General features: G+C 42.3%; 1 protein-coding gene across 3 annotated transcripts in view; it reads left to right on the forward strand.

The window, feature by feature from the left end:
* The window catches only part of KIDINS220 (kinase D interacting substrate 220), a 1,022,767-nt gene that overhangs the window by 285,929 nt on the left and 716,821 nt on the right, over positions 1 to 20,017 (forward strand). For all 3 annotated transcript variants that reach the window (XM_078647833.1, XM_078647835.1, XM_078647834.1), the window contains exons 11-12: positions 3,733 to 3,831; positions 14,316 to 14,493. In XM_078647833.1, coding sequence (XP_078503959.1) covers positions 3,733 to 3,831; positions 14,316 to 14,493 — 277 coding nt within the window. The remainder of the gene's footprint in view (positions 1 to 3,732; positions 3,832 to 14,315; positions 14,494 to 20,017) is intronic.

The raw sequence follows: 20,017 nt of genomic DNA on the forward strand, positions 1-20,017 counted from the left end.
ATGAGCGACCTATAAAGAAAGGCGAGGCTGGTAAAAAAATCAGCTTGCCAAGAGAGTGTCCTGCCTGCAACAGCAGACAGGAGAAAGTAATTTAAGAAAATAGTGCTCACAGACTGTAAATGAGTAACAACCTATTTAAGAGGGCCAGTCCTCATGGGAGGTTACAAAAGGAGAAATGGCTGCCCTAAAGAGGGGCTACCAAGCATATTAACATATCAAAAGCAACCATTTACAAAGGACAGTGAGAGCAGCCAAATAAAAAATCTGGGCGGAGAGTGGGGGGAGCTTCAAATCCATACCTGAATACATCATGTCTCGAAGAGACAGCTCAAGCGCTGCCTAGGCGAGACCTAAAAAAAGTTCATTATTTTAAAAGCACACAGACATGGTGGTCTACTGTTCCCAACAAGCTACCATCTCAGTGATTGTAGCTCATTCCCAATGAGTCGCAAATTGTGACCTAACTTATGAATATTAATGAGGCAGGTCATTTCCTACCCCATTGAGAATTGTTAAATGTGTCTAAGACACATTAGTACATTCATTTTTGCGAGTTGCAATAAAAAAATGCAATTTGTGACACGCAAAACGGAGTGGTTATACATTTGGCCCTAAGTTCTTTGCTCTTGACAGTTGTGAATAGTAATTGTTCTTACCTTCTGCTTGAAAACAAGATTAAGAGAGTCAATGTATTTCAGTGATCTTGCATAACTGAAGAGTTGGAGAGCACAAAGAGTCATTCAAACTTTGGTGGCCTTGCGGCTGCACCCTTATTTTGGTGGAAGCAGAGCATCAGGTGTACATCCTACCAAATTTGAAGATGCTTTCTTCTTAAAGCAGATGTTTTCAATTGAAATGCACCCACATATATGAAAGTCACTTTGGGGGAGGGGAGAAACCATGGCACTTGATCCAACATGTCATGGCGACTTGAGAGAAATTGGTCTGCCATTTCTAGTAGATTTGCAACATTTAGCATATGAGACCCAGGGGTGTCAACTGTTCCATAATTTTTTTTATTTTTAATGGCATTTAAAAAACATTCTCAGAAATGGGGAAGGAATAGTTTTGTAAGATCTATAACCTCTGGTCATCTTTAGTAAAGCAATCCTGCCCAACATAGAGACAGACATCCCTAAGTGTCTCATTTAAGTTTTTGATCATTGGTAGTTTTCCACACTATACCTTTTGAAGCTGCTAACTGCTACCCCTGATATTTAGTACTATTTAAATTCACATGCAGTTCAATGAGATATGTCAGTTCTGTAGCCGTTATCAGGGCTTAATGTCTTGGTGTTTTTTCATACCTTGGACTCTCACCATAGCTATCCATTCTGAGACAAAACCTCAGAATCTTCTCCTTCTAAAGGATTACATGGGCCCCACGCCTCTGTGTGCCCCTTCCACACTTTCAGAACAAGAGTTAATGCAGTCAGGGTGCTGGACACACCCTTCAAACAAATTGTGCTTGAAAGTGTATAAATGTTCACCATGGTGTCACCCTTTCTTGGGGTCAGCAGATGCTGTGGGATTACCAACAAGGTGTAACAATGCCTCTAGTGCCATCATGGCTGAAGGCAGGCACAGAGGCAGCTGTAGCTTGACCTTGGTGATGACAGATGGGGGTAGTGCAGGCACACCACTGGAGACTCAGGTGACACAGTTTTTATCCAAAGTGCCTCTGGTGATGAGCACAGCTTTACATTCATAGCCATGTTCAAGGTCAGGTGAGGCAACCTCTTTTAGATTTGATAAAATAATAAACAGGTGCATCATTTGCCATAATAGTAAAGGTGCATTATTCAGTGGGGCATCCTGCAACAACCCTTCCTGGGCGATATTAACTTGTACAGATCACTTTACCTTAAGGCACAGACACTTGAGTCGGCTTCTCTTCACATCTTAAGATGGATTAGTGTTAGCCAATGCCCGGGCTTTCGGGAAATGATTTGGCAAGCCAAAACCTATTGTGTTTGTATGTGCTTATTTTTTCCAACATTAAATGTGAAATATTCTGGGTTGGGCTACCTTTTTTGTTTGCTATGTTCGCCCTAAGTGGCCAGGGTATGCCCAGGCGTGGGTCCCTTGCTCACTTTGCCACTGGATTCAAGCAAGCCTGGCTGTTGAGGAGTAAAACCCGAAACCGGTCCCAGGATGCTTCTTTCCTGCCTGGCCTGGCAGTTCGGTCATTACTGTTCCCATGAGTACCAGGGCAAAAGTGATTTGCATATGGCGGGGTCCACACTGGGGTGGCTTAGGGAGTAGAAGAATGATGATGGATTAAACCCAGATCTGTGACTGGAGTGGAGTGCCTGAAATGTTTAAGCACTCAGTCCATCATCTTATTGTGTTTGCTACCTTTTTTGTTGCCTGTATCATTAGGAGCATACTTTTGTACTGCAGTTAGTTCATAGTATTGAGGCTCTCCCTAAGGAGGCAACTTTAGAGGAACTGGTGAATGCCAAGTATTCCATTGCCATACATGAAGTCTGGTATCCAAAAAGAAATTTGTTTGATTTATGGAAAAATAATGCAGCTATTTGATGTCTGTTCCTCTAGTTAGCAATACATGCAGTGTGTGCATTTTGTTAATTTCAAAGTCATAATTTTTTTTTAAAAGCTGCTATCTTTAATCAAACTTAGCTAAAAATGGATGGTAATTCTCCATTTAATTTAATAAAGCCTCAATAATAGTTGCATTTTGTTTTGGATAGATTTGGAAGATTGTGTGAGACAACATTCATCTTATACTTGTTTCGTTATACTCAAATGAACTTCAGCAAGAGAGGGTACAGTGAATAAAATCAGCATATTAATTTCTGACTGTCAAGATGAGTTGAATGCCAGGTGAAGAAATGCTTTAAGGAGCCGTGTAGACCGCAATCTCCCTCACTCCCAAGATTATGATGCTTTCCTCCATTTTTTACTTTGAGAAGAAGCCCTGAGACAAAATAGTTGTGCATAGAATGATTGCACCTACTATGAGTTGAGGAGAAGAAAATCAAATCAACCACAAGCTGAACTGTAACCCATAGTCAGAACTGCTGTATACTTTAAATAATCTCTCTTTGCCCTGATGTTTGTGGCTTACCTGCAACTCTGCATCCTTTACCTCATATGGTGTAGTGAACACAAGTGAGTGTGCTAGATGATGTCCTTGATAAGGTTTAACTCCTGGCTTGCAGTTGTCCTAGGCACTTATCCGCAGAACTTCACTTGATGTGCAAACACGAGTTTACTGGGCTGTGGAACCTTTGAAGTTCATGGACACATTGGAGGATTTGCAAAAACACTGACCACAGTGCCTTCCCTTTTTTAATTGACGATAAGAATATCTTACAGATGCCTTGTTTGGTCTCTGAGTGATTACTGTAGAAGATCCACTTCGCAGCTCTCTCATATTATTAAGAGATAGGAGCTAAGTGTTTCGCCAGCCTCACAATAGACTGTACTCCGTGGCCTATTACTGTAGAATTATACCCAAAAGAATGTTTCATATTAAAATGTAGTTTGGACTGTTGATCTTCTCTTCTTACTACATTACATGGGTGCCCCTCTTCTGTGTTTTCTGGTGTGATATTAGCAGCTATAATAGTTAATGAGGAATCCATTTGATTACCTCTACCGCAGATGTATCACCTGACAATTTGCAATTTGGTTGTATTCTACGTGTAGAAATGTCTACCCGTCGCAAGTTGCCGCCTAATTTTGTGTAATATTTCTTCTATTCAGGATGGTGAAACACCTTTGATAAAGGCAACCAAGATGAGGAATATTGAAATTGTTGAACTTCTTCTGGATAAAGGTGCTAAGGTTTCTGCTGTAGACAAGGTAAGTTTGGAAATCGCACAACTGGGTAGATACGTGTATTGCATTATTAAATTACAGACACATTCACAAACTTAATTATTCACTTAAGTGGCATTTTGCTACTCAAAAACGTTATCATTTGCAATCGCAAATTCATGCTTCTAATTTGTACAATGTTAAGTTTGCACTCAATAATTGATTTAGTCTCACATGAAATTACATCAGTACGACACCATTTTTAGTGTGAGAAACTTATTTGCAGAGACCGGTGGTACTGTTTCTGTTCATTGACAATCCTTTTGCAGGTGTTTTTCAACTTTGAGTAGAGTAGCAGATTTACTCATCTCTATAGGAAGAGAAATGAATTTTCAGGGTGACAAAAGCAACACCCCATATTATTGAGGGCTTTGTTTGAAGGGACTTCTCTAGGAAGAATCCTGTGTTCCCAGCGGGGAAACAACATAAATGCCAAACATTGCAATACATGATTGTATGATGGAACCACACATGCAATTACCGTGCTTGCCTTGACAACCCGTCAATACAACGCATGCGTCATTACCATGCATGCATTTACAACAAAACTTTTAACAACACATGCCTTTACCGTACATGCCTTTACCATGAACATTTTGTGGTAAAGGCATGGTTGGTAAAGGCAAATGCATGGTAAAAATGTAATAGGGAAGTATAATCCATATATATATATATATATATATATATATATATATATATTTATATATCTATATATATATATATATTTATATATCGGCAAAGAAACCTTCAGCACCTCTAAAATGGCGAACTGAGGAAGAACAGACCACCGGGACCTTTTTAATGGCAGGTTTTTTCTTCCTTGTTTCCACGACGCGTTTCGGGCATCAAGGGCCCTTGATCACATTACAGGTTAGCAGTACGTCATTGTTATTTATACACTTACTCCTTTTTCTCTTTTTAGCGTTTTTTTCACTTTGCACACCACGTGTTCATAAAAAAGTGAAGAAACACTTTGGCATATTTGTAGCAACGAGACAAAAAGAAAGAAAAGATTTGTACATTCCTCTGCTTTGTGTTGGGCTCACCATTAAAAACAGTATATTATGCAACCACAATTCAAAGCTAATATATTGAGCCAGAATACATTATTGACCTTGCATTTAAGCACATGGCTGTGATTTAAATACATAAATAAATAGCTAAATAAATATATATTATATTATCTGATTTCTAAAAGCACATTTAAAACTGTATAAATATGCTAACATATACAATTTTATCACATATGTGCAAAATAATGCGATGTGCAAAATACTGCAAAAGTGATGATTCATATCAGCATAAATGCTTTTTGCCCTTTTATAACACAAGTAAGAAAATAACTGCATAATGGTCTTATCGATATTCTTTCAAAGTGACTCATACTAAAGTGCTTAATGCTTCTCAATGACCTTGGTAGATGCCGGTGTTTAATTAAATATAACATGCCCAATTAAATCAAATTTTTACTGCAAAATGCATGCAACTGACTTTCCCCTATCTCAGAGAGAACTCAGTACAACTATTATACATAAATACTGAGTGATTTATAAAAAATAGAAAAAGGTGATAAAAAAAGTTATCTACAAAAAGCGCAAGAAGGCAGATTATCAACACCAGATAGCCATCTGGTGGATAATAAATGAGTGCAAGATAAAAAAAAACCCTAATCTCCCAAAATTCTAATATCATATCCCATAAGCCTATTGGATAGTTTCATTATTCTTGTAAAGCTATTCTGAGGCAGACCCGGAGTTGTGTAGTAGACCATGTCAAGAATAACATTTCAAGTTTAAAAATTTCCATAAATATGACATGTATAACAGATGTGATAACTCAATATATAGTCATCCACCATCATTAAGAAAAAGGGGCCCTATCAAATAATTTAAAGAAATTTACAAAAATACTACAAGAAATTACAAACAAATTTCATTATATAAAAAGTTCTAAAAGTGAAGATAGACTCAACCATAATCTCCAATGTCAACTTACAGAAAAGTATACATATCCTCTGTGTTGTTTAATCCATTCGGGAATTTACTATCAAGATCCAAAATGAATCTAGTTTCTCTCTGTCGAAGTAATTTTTCCCGATTGCCTCCTCTTTGAGGCATTGGCATAGAGTCAATAACAAAATATGTTAGACAGGAAATGTCGTTCTGAAGTGCTTCTTTGAAATGTCGGGCAACAGGATATGCAGGATCATTATTAATGATTGCCCGTAAATGTTGCAGTATTCTCACGTGCACCTGCAGCTTGGTACTACCCACATACCTAAGACCACAGGTGCACGTGAGAACATATACTGCATGATCTGTTCTGCAATTAAAGTTACCTTTAATACTTATAACATCCTCTCTAAACGGAGTCTTATAATGAGATGTGTTAATTCCAAATTTGCATGCGCGACAGGATGCACATTTAAAAAATCCCTGTCTCGGTTTCAACCATGTTTCTTTGACAATTGTTTCAGGATTGATTCTAGTCAATGCTGCCCCCATATTCTGTCTTTTTCTAAAAGTCACTGTGGGTTTAGATGGGAGTCTATTCGACAAAACATTGTCAGTTAATACAATCGGCCAATGCTTATTCACTATGGCACGGATTTTCCTCTCCTGCCAGCTACAGGTTGTAATGAGTCTGGGAGTGACTGATGTTAATTCATTGACAGTGACGTCACTGACTTCATCATGTGGTAAAAGTGATTCTCTTGTTCTACCATCTGATTTTTTTATAGCATCATTTAACATTTTATCAGTGTAGCCTCTCTTTCTAATCCTCGATATGGTGTCTGCTTTGCAACTTTCAAATTCTTCCGTAGTGCTACATATCCGTTTCAGCCTCAAAAGTTCCCCATTCGGAATATTAGCAATCAAATGTCTTGGATGGCAACTTGTGGCATGCAAAATGGCATTGCCTGCTGTAGATTTCCTATGTGCTGTCGTGGCAAGTTTATTGTTTTCTACAAAATTGCTAACATCCAAAAATTCAATCCTTGTATGGTTAAAGTGAGATGTGAAATGTAAATTCATATCATATATGCAGCTCCTGAACGCCAATAACTTTGTGGCTGAGAGGACCAGCGTGGCCGTTCAGTGAGGTGACTAATGCGGGTGTTTCAGCTCCACCGGCTCCAGCGACCCATTTGGGGGAATTAAGAACATTTAAGGTGAAACAGCATTGTAAGAACTTCAGAGACCACAATGCCAACAAGACATGCCTACTAAAGGCAGGATTTAAATGAATCACTGGAAGTGCGGTGAAAAACTCATGCTGCTCCCCAGATGCCAGTGAGCAAGGGCTTGTGAAGCCTGAAACGCGTTCGGCGCATTTGAATGCTGGAAAGGTTCTGCTGTTTAATCCCGTACTCCTGCTGAAATAAAAGGTGGATAACACGCTGGGTGTGGTGCTTCAATTGTGAGCGCTTCTTCGTTTGGAGATATACATATATATAGTTTTTGGCAAATAGACTTCTGCCACGACGGGCTCGCCAAGCCCAACAATCCACAGAGTTTCGTTCTTTCAACTTTCAAACATAAAACGAAATCCAGGCAACAATCCTTTTGAGATAGCGTGCTTTAATTCAGCAGCAACCTCCTCGACGCGTTTCGGAGGTCAAGTCTCCTTGCTCACGAGAGCGAGTATGAGGTTCGATAAAGTTTTAAATACAAAGCATGTGACTCAACACCTTAAACAAACATAAACAACAGACTCCACGGGTTCATTGGAGCTGAAAGACAAATTCATGGCTGATATTACATTGCAGGTGCATCCAAGAAAGAAAAATTAAATCTCTGTATTTTTTGCAGAAACCAGCGTGATTTGTGAAACATGATTATAGTAAATGCATTATATTTTACAAATAACTAAAAATCACATGTTAATTAATGTTTTTCCTGCATTATTTTGTCATCCGTGCATTGTACGCAACAATCACTACCAGCTTTCATCATTGCGCTCCTGTGGGCGGAAAGGTCGAACCCAGTGGGCATAAATCTTGGTAGCTACACTGATAATTGCGTGTATTAATCTACAATGCTCAAAGTTCCTGCTGTGCACTGGTAAGTGCCGACTTAGGAAATTACGCCCCAGTGGGAAAAGTGTTTATACGGGTGCAAGAAAAAAGGAAAAAGGAAGGTCATGCCCCAGTGGGCATCAATTATATTCAAAACACAAGTTGTCAAATGTTCACTCTTGATTCATTCCATCTTCCACCATAACGGGAATTTCATTCCATGCTATGTCTCAGACTCTCCTATAGAACTTCATGTGGGACCTGTAATAAAGTGAAAATAAATAAAATGAGTGATGGTATATATATATTCTAATGACCTTGCCACCAAAAAACCCATACCTAGCCTAAACCCTAAAAATAGGCTTGCCACCCAAAAACCCTTACCCACCCTAAAGTTACCCTTGCCACTCAAAAACCCATATCTACCCTAAAATTACCCTTGCCACCCAAAAACCCTTACCCACCCTAAACCCTAAAGTTTCCCTTGCCACTCAAAAATCCGTATCTACCCTAAAGTTACCTTTGCCCCTCAAAAATCAATTTCTACCCTAAAATTACCCTTGCCACCCAAAAACCCGTACCCTTTCTAAACTGTGAAAATTAATTTGCCACCCAAAACCCATACCCACCCTAAACCCTAAAATTATCCTTGCCACTCAAAAACCCATTCCCACCCTAAACCCTAAAATTACCCTTGCCACCCAATACCCATCCTAAACTGTAAACGTTCCCTGGACACCCAAAAAATCTTACCTACCTTAGCCTTAAAATTACACTTGCCACCCAAAAAACTATACCCTCCTTAAACCCTAAAATTTCCCTTGCCACTCTAAAACCCATACCCACCCTAAACCCTAAAATGATCCTTGCCACTCAAAAACCCTTACCCACCCTAAACCCTATAATTACCCTTGCCACCCAAAACTCGATAGGATAGGATATATGTTTGTATAGCGCTCGAATGCCACAGCGTCTTGGTGCTGATGTATGTGGAAAATGTTACCAGGGAGCTAGATCGCAGCCACGTTTTCAGATCCTTTCTAAAGGACTGTCGATTTAATTGGAATCTCATGGCTATTGGCATTTTATTCCATAACTTTGCCGCACAGTTTGAAAAAGTTCTGCCACCCCATCTTACCCGCCTGATCCTATCCGTCTGGAGGAGGCCTAAATTGCCAGACCTAAGGGCACGGACAGGGGTATAGAGTGAAAATATTTTTTGAATGTCCCTAGCCCCTTCCCCATAGAGTGCTTTATGAACCAGGCATAAGGCCTTGAATTCCACGCGCTGCTGAACAGGGAGCCAGTGCAGTGCTTTGATTCCTGCCGAGGTTGATTGACCTCTAGGTATATTTAGAAGCAGCCTTGCTGCGGCAATCTGTAGGGACTGCAGCTTTCTCATCTGGGTTTTATTAATGCCCAAAAACAGGGCATTGCAGTAATCAAGTTTGGATAGCAAGAGAGCCACCATCACCGTCTTTTGCAATTCCTGTGAGATGAAAGGAAAAATCTTCCTCAAGGTTTTTATTAGAAAGAAACTGGAAGAGGTAAGGCTGTTTACCTGAGTAGTAACGTGTAACTGGTCATCGAAGAGGACTCCAAGGTTTGTAACCGTAGGTACCGGGCAAGGGCATTCCCCCGCTCCAACTGGCCACCAGGAGTCGTGCCACAGGGGTCGTCCTTGACCAAACTCTATATCCTCCATCTTATCTGTGTTAATTTTCAGGAAGCTATGGTTCATCCAGGTCATAATCTCAGTGAGACATGCATGAAACCGAACAGCTGTGTCTTCAGGTTGCTTAGATATCGAGAACACAAGCTGATAGTCGTCAGCGTAAGATACCAGGGCGAATCCGTGCTTCCTGATAAATACCCATCCTAAACCCTAAAAATTCCCTTGCCACCTAAAAACCCTTACCCACCCTAAATTCCAAAATTACCCTAGTCACCCAAAAACCCTAGTTAGGACCTAGTTTCCATAGGAAGAGCGTTTTTCCTTTCGTCGTTTGAGGAATCCTTGCAAAAGTTTCAAAACCAGTATGACACTCACTTCAGCTCCGGTTTTGAAAGTTTTGGGGTAATCCATAAAGCAGGGGTCAAGAAAAAGAAGGGGTCCAGAAACACGTTTCCCCAGGTTAATTCCCCTTGGAACTTTAGACACGGCTACAGCCCGGACTACTGAATGTAATTACACCAAAGTTTGCAGAAAGATAGATATTGGCCCAGGGAAGTGCCTTTTTGTGATTTGGTGTAAATCCGTTCAATAGTTTTAGAGATATTAGCTGAAATCCAAATTGGTATGTTTAGGGACGCGGAGGCGTCACGAAACCGTACAATCTTATGCTGAGATCTGATTGGCTGCCAACTTTTCAACCCAGGAAGTGTTGACAGCTATCTTGGGACTCGGCTTGAGCAGAGTCCCACAAAAAATGTAAAACAAGAAAAAAGAGGGCAGGGGCAGGGGCAGGGTAGGAATATCCAGAACCCCTAGGCCTCTTGGAGTCCCAGAGGGACCCCGCCAGGGCAAAACAAGTTTATAAAAAAAACATTCGACAAGAGCCACACTGGAACCGTGGCTCATGCTGAGAATTTGTTTTATAAATAATAAACACAGTCTCTTTGCTATTAAACCCATGCTGCCATAAATGTAGAAAATAAATGGGGGGCGTCTCGCAGACCCTCTCATGTCCCGAACCGTCACCTCCCCAGGGCTATTGCAAAACAAATCAGGAGGTCTCACGAACTACAACTGTAACCTCACATATTTCTTCACTCATGACCTGGTCAGTGACATCACTGATGGCATCTCAAATGACAACATTCACAGAACCTCTCAGACACCAAGACAATCCCTCACATACCCATTCACAGACCCATACCAGTACTCTCACAACCAATGACTCATACAGTCACTCACACACCTATATATTCACCCCTACAGCCACTCACACACCCAGTCAATCACCCACACAGAAACTCAAACAACCACTCAAACACCCATACAGGTACTCACACATTCACCCATACAACCACTCACACAGCCGCTCACTCACCCATACAACCACTCACACACCCACAGAACCACTTATTTACCCATTCAGCCACTCAGACATCCACTCACACACTGATACAGTCACACAGCCACTCAGGTAAGATATGTTAGAAATATTATGTCTAATTACTAGCACAGAAAGACTAGTAATTTATCTTATGTAGTAGCTTAGTATATATCTTTAAGTCTCTGAAACATTTACGAAACACACTCACGGAATGATGTCATCAGTGAAGTCATTTGAGATGCCATCAGTGATGTCATTGATCATGTCATGAGTGATGTAATATGCGAGGTCATAAGCAGTACATTGCGGGGTGTTAGTAATAGTTAGTCAGGTATCTATAACTGCTGAATTTCATTGGTTTTGTACGAGTTAAATCTGAGCCTAACTAGAACGTCCTTGTAACCTTTGTTTTTTTGAATGAATTTCTAAGGTTTAAAAAAAAATTATATTTCCTAATTATAACGTCCCTGCAACCTTTGTTTTTTTCAGTGTATGTATATATATATAACACTTAATACTTGCCTGTAAAACCTTTACCAGGCATATGCCTTTACCATTCATTCTTTTACAACTTTTAAATAAATAATACTTTTAAAACCTTTACCACGCATATGTCTTATATCAATCATGCCTTTAGAACGAAATTAGTTGTAAAGCCATGTGTTTTGAAGGCATATTTGTGTAAAAGGCTTGCGTGATAATGGTTTTCTGGTAACGGTCACGCGTGGTTATGACCGCGTTGTAATGGGTGTTTCCGGAATACACTCATACATTATATTTACAGATTTTGAAAATATACTCGATGTATTTATGAATGTGAAAATATATTTGCATATCTGAAAGAAACACGTTAAAGCTAGATTCCTTACCTTAGAATTACCCCCAGGCGTCAGACTGGATCCGCAAAGCTTTGTTCAGCAGTACCCCTGCGCGTCAGTACGCGTCGCAGTGCGGCTCCTGGTACGTCGTTGGTGTCGTAGTCGCCGAGATGACGTCGCCGAAGCTACGTAGACGTGCCCATGCGCGCTGACTTCAGTTCTGTACACGACTTTCCATGCCAGGAATGCAGAGCAATGCAAGATACTGACCACTGGTGCATTGAAAGTAGGGCCCTAGAAATCAGTTCGCAGAACGGGGAGGATGGGTGGGGCGATAAGGAATCTACCACTAACTAACGTTAGTGGTAGATTCCTTACCTTAGAATAGATACCCAAGCAATACCAACCCCAGTGGAGGGTCTGCGAACAAAGATCACACCAGAAAGTCACGGATAACAGAACGGCCAAAGAAGTCTCTCCGGACTTGACTGTCATGGCAATAATGCTTTGTAAAAGTGTGCAGCGAGGCCCACGTGGCTGCCTGACAAATGCCTTGCAGGTGAACACCACGTCTCAATGCAGTAGTAGCTCCTGTCACTCTGGTAGAATGGGCGCGCAACCCCGTGTGAGGTTCATTTTTAGCCAGAGAATAACAGTCCTTGATACACAAGACAACCCGGCGGGAGATAGTCCTCTTGTGTACAGCCCGGCCTTTCTTGGCGCCCACACAGCCAAGAAAGAGCTGGTCATCCACCCGGAACTGGTGTGTGCGATTCCGGTAAAATGAGAGTGCACGTTTTGGTTCCAGACGTGGAGCCTTTCTTCCTCTCTAGAAGGGTGCAGAGGCAGAAAGAAAGTGGGCAAGGTGATAGTTTGCCTAATGTGGAAGGCAGTGACAACCTTTGGCAAGAAGGAAGGATGAGTGTGAAGCACAACCTTGTCCGGATGGACCGACAGAAAAGGAGGCTTACAGGAAAGCAGTTTTCAAAGTCAGTAAACGAAGAGGACAGTTGTGAAGCGGCTCAATGGGAGTGCACATCAAATAGGTAAGAACCAGATTCAAGTCCGACTGTGGCATCACAAACGGAATAGGAGGGAAAAAGGTGAGTAATGCCTTTGAGAAATCTATTGACGGGGGACTTGAAAAGAGAGGGCTAATCAGGGAGCCTGAGAAAGGCCGAAATTGCAGAAAGATAGCCCTTAACAGTGCCCAGAGCAGAACCCTGCTGGGCCAGAGAAAGAAGGAACAAAAGGACTTCTGGAAGAGGGGCAGAAAGGGGATCCACAGCCTTTGCTGTGCACCATGCCACAAAGTTGTTCCTCCTGCAGGCGTATACCGATTTAGTGGAAGTACGCCTGGCTGCCTGACTCATATCACAGACTTCAGGAGAGAATTCAAAAGGAATCAACTGTCACCGCTCAATCTCCATGCATGCAGGTGGAGTCTGGACAGGTTCAGATAGAGGACTGTCCCCTGCAGCTGCTACAGAAGATCCTCCCGAAGAGGCAGTCAGACCGGGGGATCCATGCTCATTCTTGGTAGCTCAGGATACCAAACTCTTCGAGCACAGTCCGGGGCCACAAGAATGACTTGGGCCCGGTCGCGCCTGATCTTCTTCAGCACTCTGGGTAGAAGTGGTATAGTCGGAAAGGCGTACAATAGACCGCAGCTCCACTCATGACGAAAAGCGTCACTGAGCGAGTGCCGCCTTGGAAATTCCAGTGCGCAGAAGTGATGACATTGCGTATTCTCTTCGGTGGCGAATAGATCTAACCAAGGCTCTCCCCACTGTTGAAAGAGACCTCACGCCACCTCCGAGTGAAGACGCCATTCATGATCCATCATGCACCTGCGGCTGAGTTCGCCCGCCCTGGCGTTCAAGGAACCTGCCAGACCATGCTGACGAAAGCTTTCCGGATCCAGTATCACTCCTGGGGGTAATTCCAAGGTAGGGAATCTATCAATAACTAATGTTTCTTACAAATATATCGTTATCGAATGTAAGTAACTTGTTCATTAGTACTTATAGGATATGTCATGTCTCAAAACTTCCCAGGCGTAGTCCTGTAATTCTTTGTGAAGGTCTAGGGTTGGAACTTTGCTTCAAATGTAGCGCCTGATGAAAATTTGCAATGGTTTTTGGTGGTGGAGTAAGGTTTACAGTATGCTGGTATCCCTGTTGATTTGCCTGCTTCACATGTAACATATGCGAAGGCCTGATCACTGATGTTCTTTGACATCAAACCCTAGAACCATTCTTGGATTGGGATAACTGCGGGTTCTCTCTTGAACTTCATGTGTACCAGCCTTTTCTTGTGTTTGATTCCACAACCTAGAGGGTTCTTCCTCTTCTTTATTCCATCTCCAATAAAGAGATTAGAAGTAGTTCAAACAAAGAAAAAAAATCACTGGTCAAGATAGCAAAAAGTGAGCTTTTTCTTAAATAATTTATCAATTAGCCAAATTGCCCTCTAGACACACAGTACTCGTAATACAATTTTTTTAAGTTTCAGTTTAAATTTAAATGCAGGTATCGGATGGTTCAAGGAAACCGTTTTCTTTTTTTCTTACAGAAAGGAGATACTCCGCTTCATATTGCAATCCGCGGAAGAAGCCGCAAGCTTGCTGAACTGCTGCTGAGGAATCCAAAAGATGGCAGACTACTGTATAGGCCTAACAAGACTGGAGAGACACCGTACAACATTGATTGTTCCAATCAAAAAAGTATTTTAACTCAAATATTTGGTGCCAGTAAGTACACGTTTGCCATTATTACACAGCATGTCCCTTCCCCTAAAATACATGTGAAACGGAGTGAGGGGACGTTAACTGTGACAATATGCACTGCTGTTTCACTTTGGGATATTGCATTAGCAGTGGACTTTGAATAGTTTTGCAGCAACCTCATATTTATAGAGTTTATTTACTTTGAACGTTGTTCATCTTTTAAAAAATCTTTTTACATAACTCCATACATTGGATGCTTCGTTTTCAAGTGAATAAACTTTGAAAATCTAATTATAAACACAAAAGTACCACACAGGATCCTTAGTTTTTTTTGTCTTTGAAGTCCTACCTGCCTTACCTCCTCCACCCAAAGGGAACATCCACAGGACTTGTTTTTAATGATCATTTTTTTTTAACTTATTTTAATAAAACTTTTGTTCCGAGTTTTTAAAATGTGGATGTAAATCAACAGCAATATAACTCAATGATCTTCCTGAGGTTTCCCTTTTAGGGTGGGCCGCCTTCTCTCTTGAGTGTGCAGATTCTCTGGGGCCTTAAAGGCAGGGTGCCAGTCTGATTTTCTGTACACAGACAATTTTTCATATGCAGCCTTTTAGGCTAATAACTGTTTACAACAGGTTCTTTGATGAAAATAAAAGTTTTCATGGTTATGAAATGCATTTTGGGCTCATGCCTGTTTATTGCATTTATATTTAGCATATTTTCATGCTTCAGAACGTGTGTAAGGTTGGCTTTATTAGCCTATGTGTGTAGGTTAGGCTGCATATTACGGTTGTTATACATGTATATGTGTATAATTATTTTAGTACAATGTACTTTTTGATATATTTACACATATATATGTATATTGTTATGTGTTCCGGGTTCCCGCTCATGGGCGGAGATAATTCAGTGCTTATGACTTTAATGAGTATACCCCTGGAAGAGAACTAGGATTACAGGTAAGTAACTAATCCTTCATTACTTTCGCACTAGTATTGTTGACATTTGTTCCTCCAATATAACATTATCCCCCCAAAAACTCCCCCTTGAATTACCCCAACTTGTGCCCCTCCCACCCCTATGTACTACGGCATTACTATTTATGACAGAAAATGGTCTTAGTCAGTATCTTGGAACCAGGTGCCTAACTCAGAAGGCATATAAATCTCTCTTCTATTCTTTCACGATATCTGCATCTGCTCTCTGGTGTTCCACACTACGACAATTCAAGTATATGTCCTTTATCTTGAACACTTCCTTCAGTCCTGCTCCCATCACAGCATGTTAACAATCTCGTTTTCCATTATAATTACGCCCTCCTCCCCCTGTTTCTCTTCACTTTCAGCATTGTGTGCTAGAAGGTAGGACGTTAGTGGGCCCCAGATATCTCTGGGTCGGGATTTTGTCAGTAACTCATCTGCATATGTGTGCAACTGTTCCTGCCAAGTAGTTAGGTCGTGTATCCAGTCCTTAAATTTAGGGGACCTACCTCTCCCCATCTGCGGGCCACCTGTCGCCTTGCAAGTAGCACTCCCATTGCCAAAAACTTCTTGTGAACTGTTACGATGTCGCAGGTCAAGCCCAATAGGGCTATAAGCGGGGACAGCGTTACCTGCACTCCTATCGTGTTGGTCAGTCCCACAAACACTTCCTCCCAATAAGTCGCTACTCTTGAACACTGCCATGCAATGTGCATGAAGCCCGCTCCTTCCCTTCCACATAGCTCACATCTGTCATCCTCCCTAAGCTGGAATCTATCTAACTTAACTGGGGTATGGTACAGTCTATGTAGAAATGTGTAATGTATTAGGCGTAATCTACTGTTGCTAGTGACTGCTTCTGTCTGTGTACAACATATTTCCCATTGTTCGTCCGTTAGGGGATGTTCCAAATCATTATCCCATTCCATCCTGGCCCTCACGTGTTGGGTGGGAGGTGTGTTTCTCACTTGTTTATACAGCAAGGATATGGCATGCCTAGGGGCTTCTGCCTGCAACATCAGGTGTAGTGATGCAAATGTGTCAGGTTCCGCCGGGAACTCCGGGGTTTTGGCTTTCATACTTTGTCTGAGTCGGGTATACATGAATATATCCATAGTCTGATCCCCAAAGAATTGCTCTTTAGTGCGGAACTGTGCCCCCATGTACAGGTCTCCCCAGGTTCTATAATGCAGTTTGTCCAGCATTCTGCGGCATATCCCTTCATATGTAACTGGTAGTAACGGGGTATGCACCAGCGTCATCCTAGGGGAATACATCAGTGGCACCTTCCCCATGTGTGCCATCCACCTCCATGCGGCGACTGTACAGTCTACTGTGGACGGGTCTCGCTCTCGTTATTTTAACTGCTTAAACAAGTATCCTTCTGGGGGTGTCGGGCCATATACCTATCCTCCACTGCCAGGCGAGGCATGAAAGGGGGCGGATAGAACCAATAAACCGCAAAGTGTGCTTGTGCACAATAGTAGTATTGCTCAAAATTGGGGACATCATACCCTTCCTGATGGTATGGCAACATCATTGTGGCCAGACTTAGTCGTGCTTGTTTCCCCCCCATATGAGTCGTATGAGCTGCATCTTAAGTGTGTTAAAAAATAATCTGCCCGGGTGATAAGGTATATTTATAAATAAATATAGGAATTTCAGCAGTATCGTCATTTAAATTAGGGTTATTCTTCCTGCCATTGAGAGGGGTAACTTTATCCATTTGGATATATTATCTGTCACTTTGTCTATGGCCAGTCCATAATTTGTGCACATTAGCTCATCTTTGTCTCTGGTGACATATGTTCCCAAATATTTAAAATCCCCTGTCTCCCATACCAAGGGGTAGTCCAGCTGGTGCTGAGTAGTGTTGTTCGTCAAGGGAAATATTGCGGACGTGGCCCAGTTAACTTGCACTCCGGATATGGCACCAAATTTAGTGATTTCTCGCAGCACCGGGTTAAGATTTTCCTTTTTTTTTTATACATATAACGTCATATCATCCGCATATAGGGAGATAAGCAGTTGCCTAGCCGGGTACACTAGTGCTCTGTGGTTATGGTGCTGTCTTAGTTTCACTGCCAAGGGTACAATTGCCAAAGCGAATAAGATTGGGGAGAGCGGGCACCCCTGTCTTCTGCCCCTAGATATTGTAAAGGTGTCATACCAGGCCCCATTTAACAGCACCGTGGCTCATGTTATGTTATGTTATGTTATAAAAAGTTTTATAACGCGCTCGATTACTCAGGAGTATCCTGTCGCGGTAAAGTATGGAGGGGCAGAGAGCGGAAATGTAGGCAGAGGATGTGAGGGGGAATCAAATTCTTATATTAAAAAGATGGGTTTTTAAGGCTTTTTTAAAAAGGGCAATATCCTGCATAGCACGAAGGTGAAGGGATCATGGCTGTCTATACAATGGTTGTATCCAGTTTAAAAAGGTGTCCGGCATTCCCATATACCTCAGTGTTCCCAGAAAATAATCCCATTCCACCGAGTCAAACGCTTTGGTGGCGCCCTGGAAGACTGCCACCGCACCGCAATTTGGGTCTATATCTTGCATTACAGCTAGGAGAGTCCTAAGATTATGAGACGTGGCTCGGTTTGGGACGAATTCCGCCTGGTCAGGTAACACCAATCGTTCTAACATGAGGTTGAGACGAGTAGCCAGAACTTTCACTAGGATTTTGGTGTCGATGTTTAGAAGCGAAAGGGGGCGGTATGACTCGCAGCAGGTCGGGGACTTACCAGGTTTTAATAAAATGATTTGGGCTTCCCGCATGGTTGCCGGCAGGCTTCCCTCCTCCAGTGCCTCATAAAACACTGCCTTCAGAATAGGGGCAAGGGTCGACACATTTTATAAAATTCCACCGGTAGTCCATCAGACCCCAGCGCTCGCCCTGATTTCATATGCATAATTGCATCTGTGATCTCGTCTACTTCCAGCTCTAAGTTTAAGAATTTGCGCTGGTTGTCCCCCAGCCACGCCAACGCTGTGTCCTCAAAGTAGTTCTGTAAGTCCAGGGGGGTCCTCTTTGTGAGGTATAGAGCTTTTTATAATAGGCTACAAACGTATTCTGCTGCCCTACGAGGTTTATGTGTGTCTGGCCTTGCTCGTCCTGTATTTCTGCTATGTAGTTAGCAAATTTAGGAGGCCGCACTTCGTTTGCTAAAGCTTTCCCCGGGCGGTCTCCCTCCCTGTAGATCTGCGCTATGTAGGGCTTCCCTCTGAATCTACATTCCCGGTCTGCTGTTTCTTCGTACTCCGTCATTTTAGCTTGCAATCTGGCCCCCATAGCCCCTGCATCCGTACCAACCGTTAGTTCTCTTTCAGGGTCTTTTATCTCCCCCTCCAATTTGTTTAGGTCTCTGTGAAAGTCCTTAAGGGTGCCCCCTCCTTTAGAGATGCACCAACCCCGAGCTGTGACCTTAAATACTTCCCATACTGTTGTTAAGCTCGATACTGAATCGATTTTTCTCGCAAAGAAGTCCTGGATTTCCTGCTCTATTTCTGGCTTAAATACTGAATCTTGTAGATGTAGGGGGTTGAGCCGCCAGTTAACATAGGGAGCTTGATCTATCGGGGCTCATAAGGTTGCTATGACAGGCGAGTGGTCGGAGTAAATGCGGGCAAGATGGGTCACCCTCCCCAGGCAAGGTGCCATACCTACTGTCACGATCAAGTAGTCCAACCTGGCCCATGACATATGTACTGCAGAGTGGTGTGTCCCTTCCTTCTGTGTGGGATGCTTGTACCTCTACGTGTCCAGCAGATAGTTAGATTCTATTATATCTAGTAGTGTTCGCTGCATGTTGGTACAGTGCATAGGGGAGGCCTGGGATCAATCATTCTGCGGGTCCACAACTGTATTGAAGTCCCCCCGCCCCCATATGGCATAAGTAGTTCCTATTGTCTGGATTTTACTCCATAGTAGGATCAGGGTGTGTGTGTCATTAGTGTTAGGTGCATAGTAATTTGCAAAGGTTACATCCCGCAAATTTAGTCTTCCCCATATCAGGCAATATCGACCATTAGCATCCGTTTCCGACCGACCCAGCACAAACTGCACTCAGGCGTCTAATAAGAATGGCTACTCCTCTAGAATAACCAGAGTAGGATGCGAAACATCTATGGGATGCCCACTTTGTTGCAAACTGGGGTGTGCTGCTGGGGTTCAGGTGAGTCTCCTGCAGTAGGGCCACCTTGACATGATATCGATCAAGATATCCTAACACCTGTCTCCTTTTACGCGGATTGTTCAGTCCCCATACATTCCAAGATAGTACATTTAGTTCATTCACATCACTTGTTGTGTTTGTCATTCCCTCTAATCTTGCAATTCTCTAGCACATATATGCCGTATCCATTTCTCAACTGTACTTTATACATCATTCTCCATAAGTACCCCTTGCCCCCTCCCACAACGTGCCGAGCATTTATACCTTCCCCCCAAAACAAGCTTAGCGAACAGTGAGTCCCCTACCCGCACCCAAAGGGAAAACAAAGGAAGGGGTTGGCCCTCGTGCAGGAGTCACTAGGGTCCCACAACATGCCCACTCATCCC

Source organism: Lissotriton helveticus, chromosome 6, assembly GCF_964261635.1.
Source record: "Lissotriton helveticus chromosome 6, aLisHel1.1, whole genome shotgun sequence".
Taxonomy (NCBI): Eukaryota; Metazoa; Chordata; class Amphibia; order Caudata; family Salamandridae; genus Lissotriton; species Lissotriton helveticus.